The 24,744-nt window shown below is 42.6% G+C and overlaps 1 protein-coding gene and 1 long non-coding RNA gene across 4 annotated transcripts; one reads left to right on the top strand and one right to left on the bottom strand.

Annotated features, from left to right (window-relative positions):
* The first annotated feature begins 186 nt into the window (after positions 1-186).
* On the top strand, positions 187-24,024 carry LOC108035195 (solute carrier family 12 member 2). Of its 3 annotated transcripts, XM_017110687.3 has the most exons (19): positions 187-869; positions 11,995-12,517; positions 15,147-15,326; positions 15,739-15,853; positions 17,725-17,983; positions 18,054-18,307; positions 18,368-18,482; positions 18,541-18,686; positions 18,745-18,910; positions 18,977-19,119; positions 19,181-19,290; positions 19,432-19,567; positions 19,691-20,501; positions 20,663-20,722; positions 21,349-21,396; positions 22,002-22,099; positions 22,162-22,391; positions 23,087-23,322; positions 23,482-24,024. In XM_017110687.3, exons 2-19 carry the CDS (start codon positions 12,246-12,248, stop codon positions 23,724-23,726), a joined length of 3,624 nt encoding a protein of 1,207 aa, XP_016966176.1. In that variant the 5' UTR covers positions 187-869; positions 11,995-12,245; the 3' UTR covers positions 23,727-24,024. The 3 variants fall into 3 exon arrangements, with proteins under 3 accessions (XP_016966176.1, XP_016966178.1, XP_016966179.1); XM_017110689.3 differs by lacking the exon at positions 21,349-21,396 and having other exon boundaries at positions 188-869; XM_017110690.3 differs by lacking the exons at positions 20,663-20,722; positions 21,349-21,396 and having other exon boundaries at positions 188-869.
* Positions 10,198-11,512, bottom strand: LOC108035196 (uncharacterized). The gene is made up of 2 exons (XR_001768763.3): positions 11,231-11,512; positions 10,198-11,156 (listed from the first exon to the last, which is right to left on the bottom strand). It is a non-coding gene; the product is annotated as an uncharacterized LOC108035196 (long non-coding RNA).
* Positions 24,025-24,744: the final 720 nt, after the last annotated feature.

Below are 24,744 nucleotides of genomic sequence, written 5' to 3'. Positions count from 1 at the left end.
ACTCACCCAACTCCGGCTGCGCGTGTGTGAAATGGAATTTTTGTGCCGCATGTTTGGATTCGTTGGATCGTACTGTAGTGTGCAGTATCTGTAGAGCTCGTTATGCTGTCGTTCGGTGCCTCAGCATTTGTTTGTTCGCCGCACTCGACGGCGAATTCGTTCGCTTGGATATTTCGTGGTGATCGCGAGCCGAGTTTGCCTCAGTCAGTGGTCGACTCTCTGCACGTGCGTTTGGGTTCGCTGTAGATCCCCGAGATCCACATCCTCTAGAAGTAAACACTCGTTTATTTTTGGTGCTGGATATTTATTTTCGAAACAGACCTCTTTAGGCAAGTGCTCGAGTGTGCAAGATACAAAAGTATCCGATATAGTATATAGTAATCCCCGACATACAAAGCATAGTCTGGGTATCTGCCCCACCTAGGAAAGCCCATCCTAGGCAGCTCTGTGGCTGCTCATCCTACTGGAACACAATTAATTGGCCCGAAAAGGCATTTTGCAGTGCGAGAAAGCGGAACATCGATTTAAATGCAAATGCAACAGCAATTGTCAGTGAGTGAAAGCCAATGGCAGTGCCCTTCTGACCGAAATAAAAGTACTTGAGAGACTCTTTCGGTTCGGTCTTGGGGAAGTCACCCGAATATCAAGTACTTACAGTTCATGGGTTCCGTCCCAGCGCTGAGAATACAATAATTACTTGTGCGCCCCGACATAAGTGTACTTTGTTTTCGATTTTCGCTGGCGCGGGCAAATATTTACCAAAAACCAATAATGTGTGTTTCAGTGAAAAGTGCTTAAACTTCGGGCGGTTCTCAGAGAAAAAAATGTATTAATTACCTGCCAGTTGGATATTAATTTTTTCTGTTTCGGTGAGTTTGCCAACCGGTAAAATGTATTCTTTAAAATGTGGTTCAGCATTTCTGCGGTTTTCGGCCAGCCTTGTGGCCTTTGTATAGCTCGCTGGGTGCAAAAGTGTTCTCTTTTGTCTAGCTCCCTCCAGTAATTTAATAACCTTCCCCACCCGCAGTCAATTTAATCACGAAAGCTTTTAAAAGAATTCTTAACTGCTCGTTTTTTTGATTGCGGGCCCTCTTTTTCGTTTACAAAATAGTTCTGAGAACGTGAATCGCTGGCCAGGGTTTTTATTAAGCCGCATTTTCACGGTTTTTTAATTTCACTGGGAAACGCACTTCAACCCGTTTTTCCAGCGTCTCTGTAAGTGAGTGCCATGCACTTGAACTTGAAAGCCATTACCAGTTTTCCGGGTCCGGTCTCGTCTATCTTTGGCAAGTGCTCTCGTTCATCTCCATATACTTGTGGCCTAAGTAGGGTAATAATTCATCGGTGCAGTTGTCCGTCTCCTGAAATGCTATGACGACAATCTGGAAGGCGCTTTAATATGTAAAATCATCCAGCTGGGATTGCGGTCGGTTGTCATTTGTTAGGAAGCACTTGCATATCGGGTTTAATTTTCAGATGTGTAAAAGCCGACCGATATTCTTGTCTTGGATTGTTTTTCTAATCCCAAAGAAAAGCAAGTTTCCTCTTTAAGAGCTTTCTTGAATCGTTACTCTAATTTAAATATAGGCCAAAAATATTCATCGATTTGCATAAACAGGTTTGCAATAAGACATTAGTTCAATATTTATCACTTTGTGGTCCTGACAATCGTTGAAAATGGCCTAGTTTTTAACTTGAAATATTTTTATAAATTATTCATATTGTCTTTATTACGTTTTACAAACGAAATTGTTTTGTCAAGTGCCTTTTGAAATCTATTTGAATAATTTAAAAGAGGAAAACAGTGACAAGTCCTCTTTAAAGTGCATATCAGAGAGAAAGTAAATAACAAATATTATTTGTGCAAAAGCCTGAATAAATTAAAATCCAAAATTCAAAATACAATAAAAGTCGTTCGATGAATAATACAACAAAAATTAAAAGAAAATATTTTATGAACATTTTTTTTTATTCAGCAATTTTATAAATTTGTAATTAATAATAAATTTTGATCCTTTGAATTTTGATATTTTTGACACACTTCGCTTAGCAACGGAAATGTTCCCTGTTTTTTTCGGATCTTTCTTTAATCATCAGATTGCATAACTTTTGAACCTGACCAAACAGATAAAGAAACCCTAAGACTGAAATGCAGCTGCATTCGCTTGAGACCCGGCAACAGAGGTCCTGGGCATGGGGTTGCACTTAATCCACCCCGAAACCTCGATGGAGGATCGAAATTTCTTAAGGGGTTGCATTTGAAGGTCGTGGCCTATATAAGCAGCTCTGCCACACATCCGCGTGCATTTGTATGTGAGTGCATGTATAGTGGAACCGAACTGGATTCCGCGGGGCTCAGCTGGTCGCTGTCGGAGCGCATGCAGGCGAGTGGAACACATGCCTCGATTAACTTGTCCATTTGCCAAGCCATTGACACAGCGCGACTAATGGAAATGCAACTCAAATTGTCACTGCTCCTCTTAATGATTCTCGACTGCCGCCGGGGCCTGGGGGTCGGATTTGCGGCTCAACTGGCGCTAAAGCCGCCTGATCCAAGAGCTTTGGCTGTCAGACAATAGGCGGAAAAAGTTGGCCAAGCGCGGAGAAAGCAAGACGACGAACCGCAGATCACAACAGAGACGGAACGCAGCTAATAAACTAATAAATCATTGACCTTGCGAACCTTGACAAAGCGAGTGAGTGCACGGGTTGGGCGAGACGGTCGACCAAAAAGTGCACGGATGCCAGTCGGTGACTAGACGGTGATGCACTGAAAAAAATAACATATATCAGGTTCCTGAAGGTGTAGGGAAATAATGGAAGATTTGCTTCTGTGTATTTTTTTTAATTTATGACTTCATCTATCAATGAATTAATCCCTACAAAAATAAACCCAAACTGCCAAAGAAATGTATAAACATAGAAGTGGAAGACGGCCAAAGCAGCAAATGAACAAAACTTTGTATATATTAAGGAAAATTACGAGCCATTTTCAAAAATGCTTTTTTCCAAAGTGCTACTCATGTTTTTGAGTTATTGAACGAGAGATAAACAATCGTTTTGAAGAAAACAAAAAAGAAAACTCATAAAAATTGTAGTATTTCAGAAAAAACCAAAGATATAGTATACAATGATGATGAATGAAAGGGATATAAAATTTGTTTTTAAAAATTCGGGAAAAAAACTTGAATACCATTAAAAAATTCTAGAATTTTGGAAAACAAACAAAACAATATATGAAAAGTAAATAATGAGTTAGATAAGTTAAGTTATACCATTGTTTAAGCCCTTTGGCTTGTTTTTAAGAGCATATAATATTGCGAATCTTTAAAGACTCTATGGATTTCTCGCAGTGCACTGAGAAATTACCGTCCACGGCGGAAATGGGACTGGAAATGTGAATGGGAACGGGACTGAGAACGAGAATAAGAATGGGACTGGGCCCATGCGAGTATGGGTGATGTGTGGCGAGGGTACTTCTACTTCTGGAAATTATGCAAAGCACAGCGCCAAGTCACGAAAATACCGAGTGGCGGTGCAGTCGCCGGGCCGTTGACAATTTTCACCTTTCGCCTTTTTGTCTTTGCATACGAGAAAAGAATCTTTTAATAAAGATTTATGGCAATTGGCCGAGTGATTCCTGCCGCGATAGCGATTGCGTGGGCGTGTGTCGGTTGTCCGGCGAAATTCTTTTGCGTAAGAAATCCGCTAATCAAAGTGCCGTGACGCTGGAATGGAATTCATAAATGAAATAGCCGGATAATTGAAATTAGCCAACGGGCCCTTTGCCCCCCCTCTGTGTTGGCCAGAAATACCCAATGTGCATTAGCATTAAACAAATTTTAGATTGAAGCCAGTTGGCTTTGATGTTGCCTGATGGCCACTAAATGGGTTAGAAGAGGGATGGGCCGGCCGAGAAATTTAAATTCCAGCTCGGAAACAAACGTTTTGTGTGTTTCTGACCAAGAACAGAGCAACAGAAACCCATGGCCAATTGGCCAGGTAACCGCTCTTCGGTTCTCCGCTTTGCTTTGGCATTCTTATTGGTTTTTAGGGCCACAAACTTGAATTTTCACATGTCGGTGGGGCGCGTATTTATCATATTTTGCTTTGTCTTCACTTTGTATGTACTTGGTTGTATATGGATTTGGAATCATGGAGCAGTGCTGAATAGTGTGTTTGAAATCTGACTGAATCATCCTGACGCCGGTTCTAACAATCCGTGCAATGACTTGTGAAATTATGTGGATTATATGAACTTATCCCCGACGTGCCCCCAAAAATCGTTGGGATTCCCCCAGGGCTGTATTTGAAGCTGAAAAAAGATTTTGGTGCTTCTGGGACTTCTCGTTCTTTTTCACGCCTGCTTGAATGTTACTTTAAAGTTGAGTTGTTTTAGCGAGAACCAGGGCTTAAAATCAATACTTTATTTCACTCGCAAATCAACTACTTACTAATGTTTGCCGACTTCGATTTGCATACCTGTTATTTAGACGGGTTTGGCACGGCCGCAAAGCTGCTGATTAGAGGGCTTAGAAGCTGCTAATTGGCTGCCGAAGTTATGCTGCCCAGGAATTAACTATCCAATCAATGTAAATAGGAAGAACGTGTAAATGGCCTGAAATCGACTTCGATTTCGTGCCATTCGAAGTTCTCTCACAAGCTTGCAATTGCCCAAAGTGTTAACTTGGCTTATTTTATGCCTTAGTTTCCCCCCTAATACCGGACTTAGGTGGCCATCTCTGGAAAGCACCCATTTTGCTAATTTGTGTCTAATTAAATTACCTGTACTCGGAAGCTACAGGCCACATAACAAATACTAGTATTAACCAGAACTGGAGCTGCCATCCTTAGAGAACGTGCTTCGGGCCAGAACATGCCATCGCAAAATGTAAAGAGCCATGGAGTGGAATGCTAACATGCATTTTATTTGCATTGAACATGGTTTTGTTCGTTTTCCACTGGCTGTCATGTGATGCACTGCCAATTGATACGACTTAAAGGCAGTCGTCACTCCGGCACATGCCACATGACCCATATCCATTTTTATTGCACACTTGGGCAGAGTCATTAGGCAGCGGTTAAGGCAACAATATTCATATGAGACGCGGCCCGGGTTTACGATTTAGCTGTGCCATGCAGCGCCGTAGCAGGTGCTTACTTTAATAAGTTGCCGGCAAACAAACTGAGCAATCAGCACGATTTTGGACCGACATCTCGGATCGTTTTGCCAGCTCAACAGAATTTCCCCAGTTCATCTGCTACTTACCCAATTCAAGTTGTGGGCCTTCGAGGGTAGGAAAGTGGTTTAATATATTCTAAAAAAAAGTTATGGTTAGCTTGGTTCACTTCTATAAGCTGTAAGAAAGCAAGAGCAGCTGGCGCGCTTTTGCCTGAAGAATTCGCGTTTTTGATTGCAATGTGTGATTAAAATTATTATACAATTTTTGTGTTTACTTACATCTCTACTCGGTAAATAATAATAATACAATTGTGCAACCTTGAAGCCACATTCAATCGGAAACCCCTACGTAATCGATTTCTTGGAACCAACTTTATTTTCTCGTTTGCGACTGACTACCTTGAAACTCCAATCGGCCCCTGTTAAAGCTTTCCTCTTCGGAGAATCGCAAAAGAGTGTTCATCAACAGTTCTCGTTTCGCCCTAAGTAATGTTTCTTTCCTGCGCGCACATACTCGGGCAGAGGTATGAATAAAGCCCAACCCATGGCAATTGCCATATATTTTTATTAGCCTTTCCTTTCGATTCGGCAGCTTTTGTTTCCTCCGCCTGGCGTGTGATTTGTCCCGTGTTTGCTCTTGAGTCGGTGGGCCTTTGCACTTAATTTATGCCGCCACAAATGAGGCGGAATGAAAACAGTGGACCATCGCTCCAAGCATCTTTTTCGGGGTCCAAAAGTCAGCTGGGTACTTACCAAACGGCATGATATTTCCATTTCCGAGTCGTAAATACTTGCTGGCTCCATGCTCTTTACGACTTTAAATCATAAAACGTCGTCGGCCGTCCCCTTGGACCCGCAGGGCCTGGGATCCCTAACCACTCGAACCCACTTACAACGAGTACCGAGTCCGACTTCTGAGGCTTCTGTTTGCGGCATAAAAGCCCGCGAAATATTATTTATGGTTATTTTCATTTGAAATTTATAACCGAAAAACCATATGATATAAATAAGCAAGTGTGCCGCACCACGGGCAACTTGTCCTGGTCCCCGGATCCGGTTTTTCATATTGGGCGAGGTCAATCCCCGGTGTCCCACAAACTTGTTACGTTTTATTGTTTCACGCTTTTCTCAAGCAGAGCAGAAAAACTCATTGCACTCATGGTTGCCTTCGTTACTCCATTTATTCAAGTCATTTCACTTTGCCACTGGTTGTTTACCTACTTTTTTGAGCAATTGTTTTGGGGTGAACAACATATACTATTTCTCTGGTCACGAACTCCAAACCGCATTTAAGGCAAATTGATTTTTCTTAACTTTTGAGCAAAATAATTTACCTATGTAAAAAAACGAGAAAGATAGCTTAGTTCGGCAAGCCGTTGATTCCCTACTCTTGGAGGTGGTTCCTGTAAGAGCATTTTCTCTATAGGGCTTTCCGATTTTTAAAAAATATCGTTTTCCACTAAAAATAAGCATTTGATTCTCAAAAAAAAATCGGTATTTTGGGCGAAACAAAAAAGTAGTGGTCCAAAAATGAAATGGCACACCTTGCTGAACTCGTTGTAAAATTTCAAATCAATTGGCATTCACACCTAAAAAATTTATTTTTTGTCCAATTTTCGCATTTAAATTGCGATGCTACTCCTTTTAAAAAATGGAAAATTTGCGAAATTTTTTAGTTTTTAGAATTAGCCAGAAAATGACTGCGATCGACTATATGGTTTATTAGGTGTCTAAAACAGTGCGTCTTTTTGGTTTCGGACCATTTTTAATTAAGTTACACCCAAAAAAGTCAATGAAAAAATCGATTTTCCGCTAAAAAACTAAGGTTCTAATTTTCCTCCCAAAAAAATCAGTATTTTAAGCGAAACAAAAAAAGTAGTGGTCCAAAAATGAAATGACATACCTTGCTGCTCGTAATAAAATTTCCAATCAATTGGAAATTTATTGGCATTCACACCTAAAAAATTTATTTTTTGTCCAATTTTCGCATTTAAATTGCGATGCTACCCCTTTAAAAAATTGAAAATTTGCGAATATTTTTAGTTTTCAGAATGATTTAGGTAATGACTGCAATCAAGAATCTAGATTGTTAGCTGTCCAAAATAGTGCGACTTTTTGGTTTCGGACAATTTTTGACCAAATTACATTAAAAAAGGTCAAACAAAAATATCGTTTTTCGCAAAAAACCTAAGTGTTTATTTTCCATGAATTGATACTGGTTAAAAATATATTTATTTTATGTAGTTTGAAACTTCTTGTTCACTGGGTTGCAAACTTCTGACTGAAAAAAGTTTGATACCCAATCAAATTTAAATTACTGATTTTGAAAGTTACTAGTTCTCCCCACAAATAATATTTTAATATTTCATTCAGTTGCTCCTCAGAACGAAATTAGTTTAAATTATCTTTGGCTAGAATTTATTCACATTTATTTGTCGATTTATCTATGCTTGTGTGGCTTACCTTCAGCAAACTTGACAGAGTAAAGAATCAATTGGTCCGTAATGAAATCCTGTTTATTTGTAAACCAAATTATCAAAAGGATTTGCAATTTACCCGAGGCAAGCCAAAATGTAATCAGTTCACATACGTATTGCGTGCTATGTTGACTTGCCAAACATATTCAAGACGAATTAGTTGAGAAACTAACTATACAGACTCTGTTTATGGCAATCTTGGTAAAATTGCGTCACGTTTAAGTAGAGCGTGCAAATAAAGGTTTATTAGAACTACTTTTTCAATGCCACAAAATGAAGCACATGGATTAAATTGACGTATTAGCTTAAATATATTTATTTGATAAGCTGAACTTTTGTACAAATTGTAAAAATAATATCAACCACTTGGTCTTCAAACATAATTATACAGACCTCAGGCAGAGTTACGTGGAAGTTGAGAAATCTGAATTAATAAAATTACGCCGCACTGGTATGGTTGCACCATTTATATGTAAGAATCTGTGTCCTCAGCCCGAAAGCATTTATGCCAGCATGGCGAACGGTTCAGGGCAAGGATGTTATTTTTTCCCCAAGGATGCCATTAAACCGTGCATGGATCCGGCAGCCTGTGGGCGGAATGAGGAATGTTGTGTCATTTCTCAGGACTGACAACACGGACGTTAATGCTTTAATGCCTGTCAGTCGCATAGCTCCTTAATCGCGTAAGCGGTTGACGCTCGAGGCGAATTCGCCGGCAACCCTTTGGGCCGGCTTGAAATGTGGGCCGAAGGAATTAGCCCGATTGCCAAAATGACTTCCATTCTTGTTTATTACCAAACAGTTTGCATTTTTTGGCTTAAAGCGAGCTGCCGTCCCTAGGGTCCGGGTGTCCTGGTTGTCCTGGAAGTCCTGGATGTCCATGTCCTCCTATCCCCAGCTACTTTGCATTTTTTCCACATTTTTTCCGCATTTTTTGCTCATTCCTCAGCTTAGTTTTCCTTGTTTTATTTTCTCTCTGGCCGGCTAGTTGCTAGTTTATTTGCCCGTTTCGGTGGGCGTAAAATAATGTAATACAATGCGGATCAGCACGCTTGACTTGCTCAACTTCTGCTGTGTGTTTTTGACACTTTGTTGCTCCGGCTTTTCCGCCTCCTCCGGCTTTTTGGGGGTCTTGGTTTGGTAAGCCGCTTTGATGCCCATCTGTGAGATACATATACATGGCCAGATGACCTCCTGTCAGCCACTGATGAACGGATACTGGGACTACCGACATCAGTCAGTCAGCTGGCTGGGCGAAAGTTTTGTTTTTTTTCGGCGCGTGCCACATCACTGATTGCCGCTTGGGAATCCGGAATCGGAAATCGGGAGGCATAAAAACGATTGATATCAATATCGGACCAATGGCGACTAACACGTGACATGTGATGTCCTGTCATTAGGTCCTTCTCAGTTTGCTGACGACCAGCCAGTGTTTTATGGCCATGGCTTTTTGCCTTCGCTGAGCCGAGCATCTTGTAATTGAGGTCGTGCAATAAAATGAGCAGGCACTTGTGATTTAATGACCTCTGACCCCGCCTACACTCTCTTCTATTTAACTTTAATATTATACTTGATTCTTTCTCGTCTGCAGAGTTGGATCCCTTGATGGGCTCAAGTTTCCAGCTGATGCCGCCAAAGAGTTGAGAACTCCGCGGGTGCAGCCCTCGGAAATGCCCATTAAATCTAAGCATTTAATTCGCCTGTTTAGCCCTGGGCGGCGAACACAGGCTTTATATGCAATTGTTGCCAAATACCACCGACGTTGTAAAAATCGTATTTTATTGTGGCAATTGAATTGCGAATGGGCGTGGAATTGAGTAATGAAAAGCAAAGCGGGCACCGCTTCAAATAAAATTCCCAACGACAGGCGGCCGCAGTGGCAATCACAATTGGCTCCCCAATGTCGCTGGCACTGTCAACAATTATTATTCCGATACGTTTTTACAGCACTGAACGTCTTTTCTTTGTCCCTGCGAATTCATGACTTGCCAAATGCTTCATTTTCGAGGGGTTTTCCAACACCCAACCCCACAAAGGGCCAATTAATCAGGAATGAGGTCATAAATCAGGCAAATGTCGTTGGGAAAAGTCTCAAAATCGATACATGAGGGAAAACATATGATGTGCCAATCATATATTGATACTAACTAGGCAATAATGGGATAAACATAAATAAAAGCCATATAAACTTTAACAAGATTCTAAATTCAAAAGACAATTTTATACATTCTACTATAGTATTTATATCAGACCTGTTTTAATACATAATATGCTGTGCATCAGACACTTTAAGTTTAACATCAAAGATGCGTAACGTCAATATAATGTAACATAGACTACGTATGAAGGCATATAAAATAAATCTTAGATAGTCCAATTAGTAAAACTTTTTTAATTTTTATTAGTTTTTTAATACTTTGAGACCTAAGTTGCTTAACCCAGACGCGATATTTAAAACATCAAAGATGCGTAACGCCCAAGTTTAAAATAGGGGGTCATGGCCTACGTTTGGAGAACTATCAAATAAATCCTAAAAAGTGGATACAATAAATATATTTTGTTGGTTTTTTTTGTAGCTTTTGGGTATTTTGATCCCTGGTAAATCACTCATTTGGCTCTAGACAACAGCTATACAGTCTGCATACTTGCCCGAGGTTAAGGACTTGTTTGCTATCTGTCGAAGGGCAGCTGATGCCTGGGAAAACTTTGGAATCTGCAGCTCTTCGGTCGCCTGCCGAGGGTTGAAGGGTCAACGGGCTGGCATTGTGTCTCACGCTGATAGGCTGGCCAAAAGTTTCGCTGCACCTGTCCAGGATGCCTGTCGACTGTAATCTGACATCTGTTTTTCCACAGGGAGCGGGTTCATTGAATTAAGGTCTTAATTGCTGCAATAAATTCGTGCACATTCCGCCCTGCCCAGCTGAGCAAGGTTCCCACAATTTTCGAGTAAAAATGTCGTAATTGGCGTAATTAGCCAGCGTTTGGCCATCTCTCTCTAGCCGCTTAGCTCGGTCTCTTTCTGCGCTACTATTTGAGTTTTCCATTATGCCAGTTGGGCGTTTTGTTATGGTAATTGTCCGCCTTTGTTTGCCTTTCGCACTTGTCGCTCTCAACTTGACCTATAAAACGACACATACAGTCCAGCTGTCCGGAAACTGTGACAAATTGTCGCCAGTTCACGCAACTTCTCAGTCACTTCCGTTTCCGCTTTTCCCCAACACCTTTCTCCAAATTTCCCCACTGCGCCAGGTGCGCCAAAGGGATACCCATGAAGCACTCTTCCACCTGGCAACCACATCGGCCGACTAATCATGATTAATTTGCATCAATTTGAGTTGGGGCTATTTTTAGTCGGGCGGTGTCGCCTAAATCGTTTCGAGTAGAGGTCTTTTATTACCTCACGGGAATGCCAGCGCGAATCTCTCGGATTTCGTCACCCGAAAGGCGATACATCACATGGATACAGGCAATCAAATCGCGTGCTCCATATTGATGAACTTTGAAGTGCCCAAAAAATAAGATATGTCACTTGAAATATGAATTGATGGGTAGGCAGAAATCATTTGAATACTTAAATCGAACAGTGTAATACAATATTTGGTTCGTCTGGCTTCCATTTTGAGGCAAAATTGTAAACTCTTTCAATTTGGTGGAATATTTTAGGTTTGTATATGGCTTACAGGTTTCTAATTTAATTTCGGAATTTGTTTTTTCCCAATAAATAGACAATTGCCTCAATGCATACTGCTTTCACCATGCAATAACAAAAGCAAATTAAATTCCCTCTGGGCTTCTATTTTCATAGTACCTGATTTGTATTAGCTGCCAAATTTAAATGGCACAAATGATTGATTGTTTGCTTTATCGAGCGAATACCTCTGTGTATATATTTGTTGGGGCAGGATATCCAAACATCGATGTGGAAAAATAAACATTCAGCTGATTTCCCTCTCCAAATGGCCAACCAAAGGGTTCTGGGACTCCCGTCATCTGGCCAAGGGTAGACCAGGCAAAACTTCAGACAACTTGGGCAACACGCTTACTCTTGTATTTCCCTTTGTTGGCCATAACAAGAAAATGTTTTCATTTCAGTGTCCTTGGGAAGAGCAACAAAGAAAAGGACTGGGATCACAAAACTATGTTTAATTGTGTATGCTTGGGTCGGCGGCCCACAAACACGAGCGGCCTAATGCATAATCGAGTGTGTTTTTATTGGAGTAAAAAACCTTTTCGCTTTTGCCACACTCACTGATTCAGCGAATTCGGTTGCTTTTGATGGTACACCACTTCATCTTGATTTATGGGACTGTTTTTGCTCTGCTCTCCTCTTTGCAGATAGCTTTAAGCGCTGGGCGAGTGCCACTTTAACCGGCAGCAGCGGATGTCCTGATTTCGCCTCCCCGGACTACCCATATATACACAATTCGCCGCAGAGTGGATGGGTCGATTGAATAGGCTGCGAAAAGTTTGCGACCCGCACACGGAAACCGCATAAGCAGAGCCGCTCGGCAAAATCTTCCCGGGGCGAGGACGAGAAGCGAGGTCCCGAACCCAGAAAACACCAGGCAAACAAACAAGGCTCCCAGATGTCCGACACAATCTCCTTCGAGCTGGGCTCGGCCGCCGACCGGCCCCCAAACCGGTTTCAAGTGAACCCGGTCAACGGCAACAGTCGCAAGTCACAGGGCCCGGATGGCCCAGGATCAGGATCAGGAGGAGGAGCAGCAGTTGGCCAGGGGCAGGACGATGGGCCGCACGAGGTCTATCGGCGGCTCACAAACGCCGAGGGCGAGCTGCTCGAGGACGACACATTCGATGCGACACAAATGCTCAACCAACACCAGCCCAGGCAGCAGAGGTGAGTCAGAGGCTGGGTCAGGGGTCAGGGGTCAAACGGCAGGGCAGCGTAACACTCGCAGAAACTAAGGTGCCGCAGTCAACATTTGTGTAGAAGAAGTTCAACAAATTTTGACAGATCTTTAAGTATTTTTTAAAAGCATTCGTGACATTATATTCTAGATAAATATTAAAAACTCTCTTTGGGTAAGTTAAATTGTCATTTTCCATATGTATTCTATTTGAGTGCATTTTTTCGGAATACAAAAATATTTTGTTTTATAAAAAGTATTCAATTTTGCGAAGGTAAAAACCAGAACATGGTTTGTTTTACAAAAACTCATATAGGTCTTTTTCATATATTTCTTTCAGCTGGCTACAAAAAAATGTTATTGAAAGTGGAATGAATGTTTTGACAACATTTTAAGAGAAAAACTTTCCATTCATTAGTTCATATTTATATATTAAACTTGAATCCTTTTTTGCCAGTGCAGTTTGGGCTTAAAACTGTTGCGGTTTTTGGGACCCTGTCCTAGTCGACCTTTTCCTTTGTCTACTGTGGCGGAGAATGGAAATTTCTTGAATTTTTCATTTTCTGGTAATTGTTTAGTGTTTCATCAAACAAGGATTGCTTTTGTCGCCTCCTGTATTTTGTCCTCGCTTAATTATGGCGTTAACATTCCGCCCTTGTTCCATCCGGTCACAAAGGATGCCCGGCCAGAGGAAGCACGGAATGCCCGAAAGCGCCTCGAGAGTTATGGCTACCAAGGCACGGGGGGACCTTTGAATGAATTACCGAGCTAACAGAAGACCAATTCTGTGCAGTATAAGGGAAAATGCAGATGAGATTGATATGGGAGAGGATAACCCAAGTAACTGGATTGTAAAGTGTCAGCACATAGCAGCTCAACGAGCTGTCGGTTAATCATTCACACCACATTTGCTGCAATTTTAATTTACAGTCCATCACTTTCGAGGGCAATCATTTAAAATTGATTAAACTCCGTCAAAAGGACAAGGTTTGCCGACCTGAGGCGGCAGGTTCAACACTCGCCGGCAGGAACCAAACAATACCAGCAATCACAGACCATTGTAATAACCATCATTTACGCTCGTGTTGCCCATCGGCGGTGGACAGGCAATTTGCATAGTCCTGAAATGGCCGACGGGGAATTCTTTGTGTGCCTCAGTCTTTTTCTGCCAACTATAAAATATTCAGTTCGATATGTCGCCGTGCCTTTATGACGATGTCTGCCAAAGTTCCAGCCAAGTTATGGTAATGAGGCCCATGAAAATATTATGGCCTCGTTTATGGCTCCCCACATCCTGTGCAGTCAGGGCAACTGAATTTCGATTACGAGGAAAGCGGTTCCCCGGAAAAATGCCTTTTAATCGGCTCAAATTGGCAGCCATTGAGCAGCGAGCTTCTGCATAAATTAATGGTAAGCCTACTTAAGGGTTCGCTTCAGTTTTAAGCGACTTCTGCCTTCGTCCTCCCAGATTGATAATTAATTCCGAAATTTTCCTCGACTTTCTCCCCACACGGCCGCCGCACAAATTAAATCAATCTCATTGACATACAATCGACTGGATCATCATTTTGAGTGCGTTTCACGTTCGCGGCTGCCAGGCAATCGAAGAAAAGCCCAGCCGACAAGCCGCCCATAAATTGCTTCGCTGGGAGCAGGGCACACATATATCATATAAATATCTTGAGGCCATAGACCAAAGCGTTTTTGCCAAATTGCCAGGAGACAGCAGGATAGGATTTTTAGCTCAAATACAGGGTACTTATTGATTTTCCAGCCCTAACAGCGTTAAGTGATAATATACCAATCGCGAATTCTTGAGATCCAACAGCGAATTCTTCAAACTACAAAAAAATAACCCATGTGAGGCATTATAATGTTTGTATGCCTGACCATTTAAGTAATTTGCACTTAATAACACATAATAAATACATTAACTCCGCTTAAACAAATAATTTATTTAAGAGCTTTAAGCTTTATTACTCATACGCAGTGTTGCCTTTAAATTTACGAATTTACTACTTGTTTGAATGTATTGACATGTATACAACATTTTAATATTTATTTATGAACCTGAGCTGCTTTTCGCTTTAATATTTTATTGCTGTTTCCTGAAAAGAATTTTGCGATAATTTAAAATGGCTCGTAGGTGTTTCAGCTCCTCTCGGTTGGCGGGTGCAGTCAGCAGGGTGTCAGGATGTCAGGATGTCAGAAGCGCGCTCATGCAACACATTATCGGCTGAGAACGGGGAGTTCGGGGAGGTTAACGTCCTTCTAGGCGCGTGGGTGTTTCCCGGGGCCGTCTGCTCCATGGCAGACTGGCAGGAATCAGCTGGGGCCCCGGCACAATGGGCGGCAATCAGAAAGTGCAATTTTGAGCGTTGAAGGCCAAAGCGAACTAAATCGAAATAAATTCAATTGAATTTCGTTGAACTGAATTGCCAGATAATGAAAGTTATTGGCAGTGGATTTAAAATTGAATCCCTGCTCTGCGGGTGTGTCAAGTCGTTTGTCCTTTTAAATCTAATCTGAACCTTTTGTTCGGCTTCCAATTAAAGTGGGATCCATGGGCAACCCTAAAATAATGAACAATCTAATGGACTCTTTCGTTTTGACTCACAGGCAGTCCATCAAAAGCAGTTTCCGCGACAAGGATAAGCCGTCGCGGTTCAAGGATCTGCAGACGACGACCCGCTTCCAGGTGGACCCCCAGAATGAGGAGTCCGACGAGTCGAACGACTCGCAGGAGGAGCGCGAGCTCCTGGACAACGAGTACGACACAAAATATGGTAAAAGTTTCCGGTCAGTTTGCATTGCTCCCCACCTAGTTACACAGAGAAAAATCAGATAAACTTTCTTAACTTAGAATTTTGAATTATTTTTTTATGTTCAATGTCGTAAAATACTTAAAAGGCATACTTAAACAAACATATAATTTTTTAAAAGGTTTTTTTTTCATGTTGTCCTTTTCAAATTAAAAAAATCCAATTCAAATTTTTATTTTAATTTTGTCTTTTTTAAACCCTTAAAATATTTCTTTAAAAAATCTTTAAAATGTTCTATAACGTGCTAGGCCCACCCTTTTTTTTATAATATCTCCCAGATAAACTCTCAGTCCCATTTTTGATTTCGTGGGAACCTTCCTAATTTTTTCTCTGTGTACCCTCTGCTTCGCTGTCGAAAGTGCAAAATTGAATTCTCCGCTCCTCCGCAGCCACTTCACCCGAGAGGCGCTGCCCCGTTTGGACAACTACCGCAACATGATGTCCATCCAGGCGGCCTACCGTCCAACGCTCGACGAGCTGCACAACGCCACGCTGGTGGGGAAGGTGAGTTCCGTGCCACTAAACTCTACTTTGCCGATCGGTCGAGCCAAATGAAAATTAACGTTGGGGTCGTAAACACGCCGCAGAGCGTCCTGCGGGCCACAAATTACAATTTCGCAGGACCCATAAATGCTTTACGATTCGCAGGCGAAGCCGCCGTCGTCGTCGCAGTTAAAGTCAAATTTGAATTTACGCTTACTCGACGCCCCCATGAAAATTTGAAAAATTCAATACCCTTAACCCGAGAAGTGACCCGAACCCGGCAGTGTCAGTCCTTCGCCGGCAAGTGTCACCCCGGCTCAGAAGGAAAGCCGGAGAGCCATTTGCCATTTGCCACTTTTGTCGCCGGGGCACATGAGCGTGACTGCGAATGCCGTCAAGAGTCAAATTGGGCGGTCGTTGGCACTGCAGCCTGGGAAATCCCTTGGAAATTGCCTGTCAACTGCAATTCATTCGGGTGTCGTGGTTCGCGCTTTTCCTAAATTTATTCGAAATACCAAAAATAGAGCAACTTCGGCAGACTTAACCGATTAAACTCGAACAGGCAGCTGTTGAATCAAGACGAGTCCATTGACTTTCCATTTGACTTCTGAATCATATCGAAAAGTTTTCTATTCCGAAAAGACCACAGTGCAGTGCCACCAATTGGCTCTAATTGATTTCCACACTTCTCAGACTAATTGTTTATGTTTTCGCTTCGCAATTGGCTGGCCAAATGACTGTCAATAAGAGAAATAAATTGCTTAAGCTGCAGCATCTGAAGGTCTATTGGGAAATTGATGCATTGCACAATGAGGCTGACATATAATAAGAGGCTGGCTTGCCGATGAAATGATGAGCACGTCTTGGTAATTAAGTATAATGCCCGAAATACTATGAAAAGAGCTCGCTCAATGTCACTCGGACAGCCTGCAGTAATAATAATAATAGGCAATTAAGACGGGGTCTCGTCAAAAGTGCAAAGTTCAGGAGTTCAATTGGCTCAACGGGTGCCGCGGCTTCGGGGGCGTATGAATAATCCATTAATAATGCCCTGACTGCGGGAATGCGACGGCTTGCCAGAATTCCTGGTAGCTGAAGTCATCTATTCTCAGAGGGATTTATTTTTTTTTTTGACACTGAAAGGGGCCCTTTAAATTTCCAGATTCTCGACCCAAAATTGCTCGAAAGAAAAGAGAGATATTTACCCCACCTGCCGCAGGTCGCTTCAGGTTGTTCGCCAAATCATTTATCAACACTAGACAGCTTATTGAAATTTTCGCTGAAGCACTCTACTCTTTGCACTCTGCGCCCACTTGTACACTGAAAAAATTCTTTTAAGTTGAGTTATTTTCAGTAACTTTTTTTCAGTAATTGGAACATTTTTATATACAAAATGCCTTCAGCTTTACGTATTCCAAAAAATATATAAAAATATGTTTTGCCATTTCAAAAGTCAAATTTAAATTTATTTTCTTTAAATTTTTTTAATATTTTCTAAACCATCTTTATGTAGGTGTTAAACAAGGAAACCGTTCTCAATTATCATGATTTGAGTATTTCCGTGCTCAAAACTAGTCAAAACGAGTTTGCAAACCCTTTTTTTTTAATTTCAGTAAAAGTGTTCTGTGTTTCAAGTAGAAGAATTATATTCCAGCATAAGAGCTCTCGTGTTCAAGAGTAAGAGCTTTCTTTTTTAAGAATAAATCGTTCTTTATTTAAGTAAAATAATCTTCCTTGCTTCGAGAGCAATTTCTGCTTAGTTTCTTCTTGATTTGAAGCATAAACCACTTTCGGTCTCATATGCTTTCTATATTATATAGATGGTGATAATATGCAGGTTATATGCCCTGTATATTCTTTTCATATGTATTTCTCTCTCTGTATGAACACAGAACACGCACAGCTTGACGCGTAATCAGGACCCGGAGTCGGGGCTCCTGAATGGGGTCTTGAAATTCGGCTGGATCAAAGGTGTGCTCGTCCGCTGCCTGCTGAACATCTGGGGTGTGATGCTGTTCCTGCGCCTCAGCTGGGTGGTGGGTCAGGCGGGCGTCATCGAGGGCTTCGTATTAATACTGACAACCACGGCTGTCACGACCATCACGGCCTTGTCGATGTCGGCGATAAGCACTAATGGTGTCATCAAAGGAGGTGAGTTCACAACCCCGCCTCCCGGTGGTCGCTTTCAAATGGCCTAAGTGGTTTTGACACACTCGCCTAGGTGGCACCTACTACATGATATCCCGGTCCTTGGGGCCGGAGTTCGGTGGCTCCATCGGTTTGATTTTCTCCCTGGCGAATGCCGTGGCCTGTGCCATGTATGTGGTCGGCTTCTGCGAATCCATGTTGGCCATGATGACGACCTTTGACTGGAAAATCGTTGATGCCGGCGTCCAGGACGTACGCATTATAGGTTGCATCACAATCCTGTTGCTCCTGATCATCGTGGTCGTCGGCATGGAGTGGGAGGCCAAGGTGCGTATGCGTAATATTCACCCTAACAAGTAGTTGGGTCAACAGTTCCCTTCTGTTTAGGCCCAAATTGGATTACTTATCATCCTGCTGGTAGCCATTGGAGACTTTGTCATCGGCAGCTTCATCGGGCCGAAGAGCGATTTGGAACTGGCCAAGGGCTTCCTGGGTTACAATGGTGAGAGGTGTTGAATTAGGAGGGATTTTAGCAATTAAATCTTGTGCTTTCGCTCTAGCTACTCTGTTTAAAAATAACCTGTTTGCCGACTATCGCCCGGAGAAGGGCAGTGGTATTCAGCACGATTTCTTCTCGGTCTTTGCCATTTTCTTCCCAGCAGCCACGGGTATTCTGGCGGGAGCCAACATCTCGGGAGATCTTAAGGTCAGTTTAGCCTTTAATTAACCCCCAAAAAACTCTTATTTAAATCTATTTCTTAAAGGATCCCCAAAAATCCATTCCCAAAGGCACCATTCTGGCTATTGTCATTACCACTGGAACGTATTTGATCATGGTTCTTCAGTGCGGTGCCACAGTGGCTCGTGATGCCACCGGCAATCTGACAGATATAGTTAATGGCTCCTTTGCATTCCTCGACTGCCAGCCAGGTAATTAATTGATTTTCCAAGCTAATTAAACTCGAAATTGCAATGGAAATGCCTTCCCTCGCCCAGGTGAATGCAATTTTGGTCTGCAAAACTCCTTTCAGGTAATTGAGTTGGTTTCCGGTTTCGGTCCCTTGATTTACGCCGGTTGCTATGCTGCCACCTTATCCTCTGCCTTGGCTAGTTTGGTGTCTGCTCCAAAGGTTTTTCAGGTGAGATAATCGACGTTCCTTGTTGAGATTTAATTTATAAATAAGTTGGCTTTTTCTGCAGGCTCTGTGCAAGGATGAGCTTTACCCGAAGATTGTTTGGTTCGCCAAGGGCTATGGCAAGAACAACGAGCCGGTTCGTGGTTACGTGCTAACATTCATCATTGCCTCTGCGTAAGTAGACTATTCAGGGTGTTATATAAATTTTAGTTAACGTTACTATAGTAAAAATTAATATTTTTGAATGGAAAAAACCAGTGGAAAAATAGAATAACATTTAGTAGTATTTTTTAAAATACTTTTTTCTTTTTGTAGCTTTATATTGATTGGAGAACTCAACCTGATTGCCCCCCTCATCTCGAACTTTTTCTTGGCCGCCTACATGTTGATCAACTTCAGTACCTTCCATGCCAGTCTGGCCAAGCCGGTGGGCTGGCGACCAACCTTTAAGGTGAGTACTCAGGTCTTTCGACTTGTTCTTAGTGTCATGTTGGTTTCTGTAAAGAAGTGTTGATGTTGAACCAAGGCAACCCAAACCAAACATATTGTTTCATTACATATTGTTTCATTCCAGTATTACAACATGTGGCTGAGCCTGCTGGGCGCCATCCTCTGCGTGGCCGTCATGTTCCTCATCTCGTGGGCCACCGCCCTAATAACCTTCGCCGCGGTGCTGGCTCTGTACTTAATTGTGGCCTACCGGAAGCCGGATGTTAATTGGGGCTCCACCACACAGGCCCAGACGTACAAGAACGCTCTGATGTCGGTGCAGCAGCTGAACAATGTGGAGGAGCATGTGAAGAACTACAGGCCGCAGATACTGGTTCTTTCGGGCCTGCCCAATACGCGGCCTGTGCTTGTCGACCTGGCCTACATGCTCACGAAGAACCTATCGCTGATGGTGTGTGGTCATGTCCTCAGGGGTTCCAGTTCCCAGAAGTACAGGACATATCTGCAGGAGCGGGCGGCTAATTGGTTCCGCAAACATCGCGTCAAGGGCTTCTATGCCCTGGTAGATGGCGAGGACTTCGAGTCGGGCACTCGAGCTCTGATGCAGGCTTCCGGCATTGGAAAGCTTAAGCCGAACATTATCCTGATGGGCTACAAGACCGACTGGCAGACGTGCGATCACAAGGAGCTGGATCAGTACTTCAATGTGATGCACAAGGCACTGGACATGTACCTGTCGGTGGCCATTCTGCGTGTGCCCCAGGGTCTGGACTGTTCGCAGCTGCTGGGCTCCCAGGATGGTTGGAAGACGGCCACCGATGTGCCCAGGACCCTGCAGCCGAACGAGAGCTCCGGGGACTTGCAGGCTGTGGACAGCAGTGCCCGAAATGGTCTGGGTGGCAGCATTGACTCGCTCAGCAGAAATGTATCGCAAGGTAAGGAACAGGAATCCGTTTCGACCCACAGGAACCGCCTACAACCGAACTATAATTCTGATTGTAAATTTTGCATGTCTCTCTCTATGCCCCTAAACTCGCACCTGCCTAACCACCACCCACCCAAATGCACCTTCTGCACCACAATTGCAATCTCGTAGAGGACCGAAACCGCAACCAGTTGGTCCACAGCGAGCAGAACAGCCTGAAGATAGTCAAATGTGAGTAGCATGCCCGGTGAAATGGTTGAGGTCGAACCTAGGGTGGACCTGCTGTAAGAGAAATGGGAAAGCACTACTGAAGAAGGGTGTAAAATAAAATACAGAACTTAATGTTAATGAAGGCAGAAAATAGTACTACTTGGTATACTATAAATTTTGATCTCAGTTTCAATAGATTTTTTGAAATAATTAAACATTTTTAATAAGCGAAATTATTAATCTGTTTCGCTCAGATTTAATTTAAAAAATTGTATTTATTCAAGAACAAATTATTCTTAAAAGTCAATCATACGACAGGTTAGCCGTTTACCTAAGTGAATTTAAATTATCAAGAACACGTTGTTCCTAAAAGTCACTCATACGTACAGTTAGCCAGCTGTTTGCCTAAGTGAACTAAAATTATCAAGAATAATTTCTTCTTAAAAATCACTCATACGACCAGTTAGCCAGCTTTTTGCCATCGATTTCTTTAGTATGAACCCAAAATACATTCTCATGGAGCCTAGTCTCAAACCCAAACAGAGGTCCACCCTCTAGACTTGCCCCGAAGCAAGTCCCCAACCAAATCAACCATTTTCTGCAATTATATGGGTATTTTCGTGTCTTCTGGGAAATCCGAGCCGCAGTGCGATTCAAGCAGAGCCTGCGGCGAATGCGCTCGTGGCCAGGTGCAGGTGAAGTTGTGTTTTTGATAAGATTGCGTGTCATAAAGTACCTTACCTTACTTGAATGGAATGTGAAGTTGTTGTAGGCTCTCAGTAGGTAAATATGAGTACGAATGGGCACAAAAGTTCACTACCACGCATGTCGGCTGCTGCATGTTTTCTAGCTTCGCAATCGAGCCGTAAAGTTTTCAGCAAATTGACGACACTTAACAGGCAAACTAACCTCCAGGATGCCAGTTGGCAGCCGGAGCCTTCTGGTCCTTCGAACCCCTCGGATGTTCGACATCTGTGCGAGCTCCAAACCTTTTTGCGGCAATGTGCGGCCCGAAAATTAATGCAATGCTCGTAAATTTGAATTTTAAATTTTATTCCCCACACAATGCCCGGCCGGGCGGCTGCTGTTGTTTGGGGAATCCAAATTGGGACTATTGCACATGGTAGCCCAAGGGGTCCGGTGTTTGTTTTGAATATATTTAGAGCGGAAAAACGGGAAATAAAGAATCTGATGCTGCATTGTTTGTCGTCTGTGCATGCTCGGCATGAAATGAAATTGCTGTAGCGGATTTTTCGTTTCCCGGTTTTTCTCAAAAATCATTTTTAATTTACCCCTTTAGCCTCCAGCACGAGTGACCTGTCCTTCATTGCGGGCAATCAATCGAAGGATGTTTCCGGCATGCCAGATCCTTTGGACGCCAAATCGGCCAATTTAGTGGTAATTAATTTTAAAAATCCATTTAATTAGAGTTGCTTTAGCGAGCTCATTGCATTTTGTAGAGCAATTCGCTGCGTAAATCGAAGCTGAAGCACGACGATCCCGCCTCCCTGTACAAGGGTCCTGGCGGCGTGGAGCTGCCCAAGGAGGTGCTGGCCGACCTCACCCAGTTTACCAGGAAGCGCAGCCACGCCGTCATCGATGTCTGGTGGCTGTACGACGACGGAGGCCTCACCCTCCTGCTGCCCTACATCATCAGCACCCGGCGCACCTGGCAGTCGTGCAAATTGAGGTGAGCATATCGCGAATTATCGCGAAATTGGTGTCTACTTTAGCGCTCCTGGGCTGCTGGCTAACGAGCAACTTAGAGCCGGTAATTTTCAGCCGGGGAATTTCACCCAGCCATCTACTCGTCCTTCGAAAGCTGATTTCCTGATAATTATCTCAAGATTGCCAGGTGAAACCATCTAGCAGATGAGATGACCATTTCTTCGAAATTTTGGATAACAACTTTTGTGTTCCTGGTAACTTGACTTATTTTCTTTGAATTGTATTTTGCATTAGAAGTAAAATACACAAGCTGTGCAGAAACACTGGCTCCCTTAAAATGTTCAAGAGATTTTGAATGCAAATTCAATAATTATCGAGTTTTGTGCAAAATATACATTTCGTTCTCTGAAAAAACAAAAGGCAGCAATAGGCCATGTTTTGGATAACCACTTTTGTGTTCCTGGTAACTTGACTTATTCGCTTTGAATTGTATTTTGCATTAGTAGTAAAATACACAAGCTGTGCAGAAACACTGGCTGAGTTCCCCTAAATGTTCAACAGATTTGAATGCAAATTCAAAGATATTTATCGAGTTTTGTGCAAAATATCCATTTGGTTCTCTGAAAAACCCAAAGGCAGCAGCAATAGGCAATGTTTTTATTCCAATTAAAACGGGCTTAATGATTTCATATGTAATTTAACTTTTTCTATCCGCAGGGTTTATGCACTGGCGAATAAGAACTCGGAGTTGGAGTTTGAACAGCGCTCCATGGCCAGCTTGCTCTCCAAATTCCGGATTGACTACTCAGATCTGACGCTGATTCCGGATATTACTAAGAAACCACTGGAGACTTCGACGCAGTTCTTCAACGAGTTGATCAAGGACTTTGTGGTGAGCGAAAAGGAGGGCGAGAACGGCAACAGCAGCAGGGCGACCCTCAATGAGGACGATGGTGAGTCCTTTTTTGATACTACTCGGGGAACAAACAATAAGATATGATGATTAATTTATTTCGATGCAATGGATATCTCGTGGATTCGTTCGCAATTTTGCTCTCATTATTTTATATATTATCTACCATATTATTTTCTATAATTTTGATATTTTTTAGCCCTCATAACGGACGACGATCTGCTGGCGGTGCAGGACAAGACGAATCGATACCTGCGCCTGCGGGAGTACCTGCGGGAGCAGTCGACCAAGTCGGACCTGGTGGTCATGACCCTGCCGATGCCCCGGAAGAACATCGTGTCCGCACCGCTCTACATGGCCTGGCTGGAGAGCCTGAGCCGGGACATGCCGCCCTTCCTCTTCGTGCGCGGCAACCAGACGAGTGTGCTGACCTTCTACTCGTAGGATCGGCGGCCCGGAACGGATCTATTGTATTCTACTTACACCTACCGACACTCAAACTCACCGTTACTGTTAGGCGAACGAGTATTTTATCTCTTAGAAGTACCACCCATGTACATAAATTTAGGGACACCCCACGGAACGCACAGAGGCACTGGCTCCAGTGGAGGGTTCACGGGAATCATATGGTGGCCCAAGTGGAGCTTTCGCATTCCCGTGCCATCTCTGCGACGTCAATATAAACATTGTCCTAGAAATCGAGTTTAAATCGTATTTAAATGCAGTGCAAATAATTTGTAAACTGGCTTTTTATTTGGGTTTAGTTTTAAGCTGGCTACCTAGAAATTGGTTCTAATCAAGCTAATACCTGAACGTTTAATATATTATTTATCATTATTTATCTGCCAGAAAAGCAAGTTAAATAGCTTATAATCCATCAAATCGTCGTCAAACATGTCAATTTAGCTCTCTGTCATGTGAAATTCAAAGCGAAGTAGGGTTCGCCTTTTAACTGACACATAAATTCTTCAAATTGGATCCACCCCTTGCTTTATCTTATTTAAATGGGTGTGGCAGTGTGGCTCTGAGATTTGATTGAGCTTTAATTAAAACTATCCGGGCAATTGCTGCATTTTGTCAGTTTCCTTACTGAAAAGTTGAAATTGCTGCACAACAAATAGTTCTCTATTTGCACTAGTGAATATTATTAAAACTTTAAGCTGTGCCAGTTATTTTAATATGTAAAGGGAAAGATGGTTAGAAAGTTTGTCTGTTTGAGATTTTAATAGTTTGTCCGTACAGGCCACGTCAAAAAAACTCTTCTTTTCAATTTAAATGAGCTTAATATGAAGAGGAAATAGCTGATAGCTGTGAAGCGAGCTTACCTGGTTGTTTGTTTTTTTGACCTCTCTAAACTATCCTCTTAAAAAATGGTGTCGGTCCAGTATCCTGAAAACGACAGGGGAAAACGAAGCACTTAATATCGAAGAATAAATACTTTATATTGCTTTCAAGTAGCCGA

The sequence above is a fragment of the Drosophila biarmipes genome, chromosome 3L (assembly GCF_025231255.1).
Source record: "Drosophila biarmipes strain raj3 chromosome 3L, RU_DBia_V1.1, whole genome shotgun sequence".
NCBI classification, from domain to species: domain Eukaryota; kingdom Metazoa; phylum Arthropoda; class Insecta; order Diptera; family Drosophilidae; genus Drosophila; species Drosophila biarmipes.
The sequence above is the reverse complement of the archived record's forward strand: the minus strand, read 5'-3'. Positions and strand labels throughout refer to the sequence as shown.